The 7,498-nt window shown below is 34.8% G+C and overlaps 1 protein-coding gene across 2 annotated transcripts; it reads right to left on the bottom strand.

Moving 5' to 3' along the window:
• Positions 1-2,083: 2,083 nt before the first annotated feature.
• On the bottom strand, positions 2,084-7,222 carry LOC113852886 (calcium-dependent protein kinase 10-like). Of its 2 annotated transcripts, XM_027483283.1 has the most exons (8): positions 6,818-7,150; positions 6,273-6,745; positions 6,037-6,180; positions 5,788-5,940; positions 4,319-4,434; positions 4,039-4,206; positions 3,218-3,448; positions 2,176-2,844 (listed from the first exon to the last, which is right to left on the bottom strand). In XM_027483283.1, exons 1-8 carry the CDS (start codon positions 6,952-6,954, stop codon positions 2,671-2,673), a joined length of 1,596 nt encoding a protein of 531 aa, XP_027339084.1. In that variant the 5' UTR covers positions 6,955-7,150; the 3' UTR covers positions 2,176-2,670. The 2 variants fall into 2 exon arrangements, with proteins under 2 accessions (XP_027339083.1, XP_027339084.1); XM_027483282.1 differs by having other exon boundaries at positions 2,084-2,844; positions 6,273-7,222.
• Positions 7,223-7,498: the final 276 nt, after the last annotated feature.

Raw genomic sequence — 7,498 nt, 5'->3', positions numbered from 1 at the left:
TAATTTTTTTGTGATGAATATTATGGGAACAATTTGACATGGATCCTATGCAGCCATGTGCTTTTTTCATATTTTAATTGCCATGTAATACTTAAAAAAACTACTCTATTATGTAAAATTATATCAAATTAAGAGATTAAAGTTTAAAAAGGTGATATTTAGCTGAGAAAATTCCATTTCTTTTAAATAATTTCATCCATTTAGGATTGTAGAAAGTTTCTAGTACCTGTAATTGTCTGTAATTTTCTTCTTTGAGTGTTAAATCCTTGCCATTCTGAAAAAAAAATTATTTTTTTCTCTGGTCCGTCAAACCCTCCACAAATTGGGAGAATTTTCAGAATCCTATCATAAACAATATTTTATTATTATTATTATTATTATTATTATTATTATTATTATTTATTAAACGAGACTTAAAAGTGAAAAAACAAAAAGGTCTATAAATAAACAACTAGGTAACCAAATATTCAAAGCATTTATTTTTAAAAATTTCTTCAAAATAACAGTGAAGAAATAGAATTTTTATTAAAAGCAAATAAAAGATAATCAAAATTTTGAACCGCGTTAATAAGTCAGTCCATACTCTAATTTGTTTTTCTATAGATATAATAAATCTAATAAATTTTATACATTTAAACAAATTCTTAATCTTTTTAATTAAAAAAAAAATAGAAGGTGATAACAATTTTGAATACTCAAAATAATAAAAAGATTACTTCTTCTGAATCACTTTCAATAAAAAAAAATTACAATATTTAAAAAAAATTACTCTGTTATGTATAACAGATTATATCAAATTAAGAAATTGAGGTTGGAAAAAAAAAGTTTTTCTCTCTCCCATCAAACCCTCCAGTAACTTTAACTAAGAATCTTTTCCAATCCTATCATAAACAATATCCTATTATTATCTTGCATTTAGCCAAACTCATTTATTTTTTGCGTAAGATATGAGAAGAAAGACATTAAAAAAATGTAAACTCCAAATTCCTTTGTTCCAAGGTTTTTAATAATTTTGATAATTTTAAATTTGTTAAAATTTACATAATTATTATATGTTTTTAAATAAACCGTTTAATTTAAAAATATTTTAAAAATAAAATATGAACAAACAAACCTTAATGTAAATATATATAAATTTGATGTCCCCATGACATACTTCAGACACAAGGTGAATTACTTTCCTTGCATTAGTTATCTTTTGTTGTAGGAAAAAAAACTTAGAGAACTAGAAACTAGAGAGCATGTTTGATTTCTTTTTTAAAAAGAATTTTTTGTTTTTAAAATTAAAATACAGAATAAATTTGTACCATATTTTATTTTTAAAAACAGAAAATTTCTTTTAAAAGAGTAATCAAACGTACTCCTAAAGCTTCTTGTATCCGGAAACAACCATCGTTTTTGTTCTCTTTGCCATCATCAAACTTCATCCTGCTTTTAGCTCATGTTTACAATAACTTTAATTTTCAAAATATAACAATTACTTGTTTTCTAAAATATTCTGTAAAAACATCTATTAAAATAAATTATTATTTTAAAGAAAAAACTATACCAAACATATACTTGAAACCATAGTCTTCAAAGTTCAAACGCTGATTAGAGAAATGAATCTATAATTTGCCCTTTTGAAAAGATAAACTCACAGCCCGTCACATTCGATACTTGCATGCTACTAATATTGTTTTATGTCATCGAAAAGCAATTGTCATGACCTTAGCTGGAAGAAGAGTTGTGTTTGTGCCGTTTATAAATCTTATTTTATTTTGGGTAAATTCTATTTCCAGAACTATTGAGATGTAAACATTACAATTATTATTCAGGATAAACATGAGGACTATCAGCAATCTCATAACTTCACAAACATATCATTTGAAGTCAAATGTGAAAGTGAAATGGTTGAATGAACTAAAACCATAGATGTGATGGTTGTAATTGTAACACTAATAATGGGTTTGTGTCCATCATATGCTAAATTTCAAATAAAACTTGTTTGAAGTGTTCGGAAAATATTTGACATGATGGTTAAATAAGAGAATTTTCTGCCTCGTGCATTTACCATTAAGGGCTGTTTCAGATTATGTTTTTACCTCATGCGAATTAACCATAAATGGACAAGAGATAATGTCTAAACAAGGGGCAAAATGAAAATAAATGAGGGCTTAAGACAGCTACATTTTCAGAAAAATTAAATTGCTTCAACTTCAACTAGCAGATACCTATACTTTCTATAAACTTTTTCAGAAGTTCATGTCGCCAATGAGACAAGTCCTAACTGGTTTTCTGCACATAAGTTAGAAAAATCACATTTACCAAAGAAATTATCAAAACACAAATATAACAGGACAAAGATATACAAAGAATATGTAACATTTTTGGGGCACGTGGGCTGTAGCATGTGGCCCACATTTTCTTCTGACAAGCTATGAACAATCTAAATGCAATCGCAATCCGCCTATGCATGCTTCAGGGATCTAACAGCCAATCCAACTGAGAAACTTAAGGTAACCAACTCCAACTCAAGCTCATTAGAATGCTTCAAACACTAGAACCCAAACCTGCCCAAAACTTGTTTTCTTGGGGAGATTCCACAAGCCATATTTCAAGCATAATAAGTGGTGGAAGGAAAATGATAACTAAGTGAGCATCAAGTTACAGAAAGACATTACTTTGCCCTCAAACCACTACAGCTTCACCACTAATTCCATCGTGAAGCTGAAGTGAGCCATCCTTCATCAAATTTAGGCTCAAACTCTTAAATCTCTCCCTTGAATATTGCCTAGATGCTTTTCTCCAGTCAGTTCCAGTTTTCATCATGGCCACAAACTCCTCATAACTGATGCGACCATCCTGTAACATGAAAGCAGAAAATTGAAAAATGTAGGAAAGAAATGTAGAGAAGCAAGCAAAATGTTAGAGAAGCAAGCAAAATGTGTATACAAGATGGTGAGGTGATGTTCCTAAATTTGGGCTTGGTCCAAAGCTAATTCATAAGTAAGGATTGTTTTAGCCTTTATATGCTCGACATTAGCCATATCTGCAGTCAATGTGAGACTTCAACAAATGTAACATGAGAGGCAGAAAATAATTGTAATTTCCAATGAAATTTCACACTTTGTAAATATATTAGCTAAACATTAGTCATTCCATGATAGTGCAACTAACAAAGTAAGAATCTGCACATAGGAAAACAAGAAAAAAGTAATGAGCATGAAAGTCAAACCTTGTCAGTGTCAACTTCCCGCATGATGTCATTCAATACATCAGCATCAGTTTCTCCGGACTCATCTACTAATGCTTCTTGTAGCTCGCCTAACTCAATATACCCACTCCCATCTTTGTCAAAAAACTTGAATGCTTTGTGGAAATGCTCATCATTCTCCATTTTTTGCAAGTGAATCGTAACAGCTACAAACTCTCCATAGTCAAGTACTCCATTCCCATCAACATCAGCCTATGTAGTTCAGTAAAAAGGAGGTTATTCTTGAATCACAAATTTGCATTACAGATACACTTGGCAAGTCCAAGATTAGGCTTTGAATCGTAATTTAATATATTTTCCTTTTAGAGATATAATCTCAGTTCAAATGAAAGAAAAAGTGTTCCACCAGTTAATACAGAAATTGGAGGGGTTGTTAGTAAACTGGGCCAAAACAATCTCAAAAAAAGAAACAAAAGAAGGTGATATCCATAATTAATAGAACATCTAGCATAAATCTTTAATACTAATTACTTAATTAGTCATTACCAAATATTACCATAAAACAAAGGTCCCCATAAGTAGATATCCATAACACCAGACAATTGTGTTAAATGTGGCATCTAATATTATATGATGTTTACTCAACACAACATCCAAAATGGCCAGACAAGTCACATTTGTCATGCACATGCCACACACATATGTAATGGAGAGTATATGAGAGAAATGCTTCTGAAGAGCTCCATCAGATTGACTAGAAGTCAAAATCCCGGTAATGATCAAAGAACTGATATTATTTGAAGTAATTTCATTATAAATGGTACACAATTATAGAAATTTACCACTTCCATCAGCATCTTTATCTCTGGCTCAGCCAATTGTGAACCAACCTTCCTCAGCCCAGCCCTGAGTTCCTCATATGTTACCCTGCCATCTTTGTCGGTATCCATCAATGTAAACATATCTTTTATAATTTCCACCTCTTCAACAGATAAATGCTCTGCAATTACCTGTGGCATTCATTCAAAGAAACCAAAATCACCAACTTTTCAACTTCCTTATTATTTCAATCATACAAAGATTTTAGTCAACAATCAAGCATAAACCACAATAAATGCTAACCCGCAGAGCTTTCTTTTTGAATCTATTCATCACAGAAAATTGCTTAAGCCTTGACCTTACAATATCTCCCAATGGAGCATTTGGAGCTTTCTTTGCATTTTGCAGCCAGGGATGCCCTGTAAACATGATTAAAAACAATAAATATTCATGACATTCTTCATCAGATAGACTTGATATAAAGTTTATTCTTCATCAAATATTTATTCCTTATTGAGGTGGGGGAAACTGGTGATCTTGGTGAGAATGAGAATATTCCTTTAACAACAAATAGTTACATTATATGCACAGCTATTCCAAACAGCTTAAACATTCTGATTCTGAAGCCCATAAGACACCCTACTTAGTTATCAAAACAAAACCTTCTAAGCATAAAATAGACCACAAATGGCACTGTTTTGATACCAATAATAATAATAATAAACACCACGATTCAACTTCAAAGGAGTGAAAAATTCTTCCCTCCCTTCCCCATATCTGCCTCACTATGACAAACTGCATGAACACTGTTAAACTTTAAACCCAGATTCAGATACAGAATGAATACAGCTTAGTTTATGAAGGGTAGTTGAAATCCATCTCATGTAAAATTATAGCTATCTAGTTAGCCTAGGAGAAGCAACAAGCAGGAGCTTCTCAAATATAAACAGCAAATGAACAGTGTGCTTGGTTGAGTAAGTGGAAAGGGGGTATGCAGAAAATATATGATGGAGTCAACAAGATTTTCAACTAAAGTTAGTGATATGACCTTGAAAATTGGACATTTTAGTTTCCACCTTTTCATATTATTGTCATACCTAGAAAGTGTGAAGTAATTTTGTTTGAAAATTTCTCACCTTCCCACTTTTCACCTAACAAGCAGCCCCTAATTGCAGTACCTAACACTCCATCCTACACTTTCCCCACTAATCCCACAACGAACAAATTTCCCCAAGCATTATAGCCACCCAACTGCTCTTGAACCCAGAGCCATGTATAACATGCAGATTGGATAAAACAAAGATTTCAAGGTTTCCTTTTTCTTATATCCCACCTTCATTTTACTGGTTTTCTGCTGACAAATTTCTCGACACACATTTCAAGTCCTAATATGTGTAACTGATGTAAGAATTTGCCACAACTAATGTTTATGAGGCATCCCTCATGGATACTGATATCAATGACCAAAAGTCATAGTGATTATTTGTAAGATGATTGATTGAAAGCCTACAACTCATACCGAAAACTAGAACACACACTTGTCATAAACCGCAATTAGCGTGATGATGGTGAATACCTCAGCCTTCACAGTTCTGCTTATTATAAACCCACAAATTATCCCCCAGGATGATAAGTGAAAAAAGAGAGAAAAGAAAAATGCAAAAACTAAAATAATTAACATTACAACATCCGCCCCAGGTTGCCACCTAGTGAGGAGACAGTGGACAGTAATAGTACAATGTAACTAGCTGTCGGTGTTATGAATGACTTACCAAGCACCTGTTCAGCTGTGAAGCGCTTTTTAGGATCAGGCTCCAACATACGGCGCACGAGATTCTTAGCACTATCCGATATTTGAGGCCAAGGTTCCCTCTTGAAGTCAATAACACCCCTCAGAATGGCCAAAGCGACACCTTGTTCGGTCTCTGCCACAAACACAAAAACCGACCTCACTCACTTCAAATCACACTTTCATTTCACAAGAGGAAAAGGAACACACACACATAGAGTAGCATCCTCACCTGCCCAAAACGGAGGAACCCCACATAACAAAATATAAAGAATGACCCCAGCACTCCACACGTCCACCTCCGGTCCATAATTCCTCTTCAAAACCTCCGGCGCCATATAGTAAGGACTCCCAACAATCTCCCTAAACTTCTCTCCTAATTTTTGAAAAATGTAATTTAAAAACAAATAACAAAACTAAAATAAATAAATAAATAAGAATATTATTATTATTATAATTATAACATACCAGGCTTGAAAAACACGGAGAGGCCGAAATCAATGGCCTTAAGAGGGGAATTCTCTTTCTTATTAGCGAAGAGGAAATTCTCCGGCTTCAGGTCCCTATGCATGACGCCATTGACGTGGCACATTCTGACAACCTCGGCGATGGTGCGAGCCACGTTGGCGGCGGCGCGCTCGCTGTAGTGACCTCTGGCCACAATCCGGTCGAAAAGCTCGCCGCCTTCGCAGAGCTCCATGACGAGGTGCACGTTCTCGTTGTCTTCGTAGGTTGCCTTCAACTTCACGATGTTAGGGTGGTCGGGAAGCGTGGACATGATGGCCACTTCGCGCCTCACGTCGTCGATGTCCACCGGAGTCCGAAGTTTTCTCTTCGAGATCGATTTGCACGCTAAAGCCTCCTTCGTCTCACGGTCCGTACACAGGTAAGTGATGCCGAACTCGCCACGGCCCAATTCTCGGCCCAATATGTACTTGTCACTTATTCGTGTTCGGTGGCTCATTGGAATCACGTCCTTCAGGACGCGGATCGGCGCCGCCGACCCGCTCGACCGGACCGGTTCAGTCGCGTATGGGTTCGGTTTTTTTGGGTTCGGTTCTTTCTTCCGACCGCGGTTCGTGTCGTTGGAGTTGTTGTTATTATAATCTTCCACGACATCAGCTCTTGTACACGCGTTGCAATTTCCCATACTGGGCTTTCTCTAGCTTCACAGCATCAAAGAGAGGCTCTGGTTTTGGTTGAAGCAAAGGAGAGAGAGAGAGTCTTTGGGCTTCTCCTCGTGATGGTGCCGCCGGTGTTTCGCCGGCGAAAGGAAGAAGAGAGGAAAGGGAGAGAGAGAGAGAGTTAGAGAGAGAAAGAGAGGAACGCGGGTTCAGTAGAGAAAAAGAAAATGCTCTTTTAGAATTAAGAAATAATTTGTATCTTAATTTTTTAAAAGAAGGGAATATCCTAATATTCAATGTAACTGTGCGGTGCTAGTTCTTAAAGTAATGGCGTTATAATTGCAATATATTTTGTATAGGATATGCGTATTTTTATATATACCTTTATAGATAGTAATTAAATAATTTTCGTTGAGTACCATTAGATAATATTATTAACCCCCACCCCCTTCTGTATATAGTTCCTTTGTTTTAGCAGTGATGTTTTGTTCCAAAAAAGGAATTATCTGGAAAATTAATTCAAAAGCTGTAGTTTTTTTTTTATTATGAAATTCAAAGTTGTATAATTGA

Source organism: Abrus precatorius, unplaced genomic scaffold (genome assembly GCF_003935025.1).
Source record: "Abrus precatorius isolate BTA unplaced genomic scaffold, Abrus_2018 Scaffold10, whole genome shotgun sequence".
NCBI lineage: Eukaryota > Viridiplantae > Streptophyta > Magnoliopsida > Fabales > Fabaceae > Abrus > Abrus precatorius.
This window is presented reverse-complemented; position numbering and strand designations above follow the sequence as displayed.

Coding starts and splice junctions, on each gene's coding strand:
- LOC113852886 (XM_027483282.1), bottom strand. CDS start 6,954: ATGGGAAATTGCAACGCGTGTACAAGAGCTGATGTCGTGGAAGATTAT. Junction 4,435..5,787: donor CACAGCTGAACAGGTGCTTG/GTAAGTCATTCA, acceptor TCATGTTTACAG/GGCATCCCTGGCTGCAAAAT. Junction 4,207..4,318: donor TCAAAAAGAAAGCTCTGCGG/GTTAGCATTTAT, acceptor TGAATGCCACAG/GTAATTGCAGAGCATTTATC.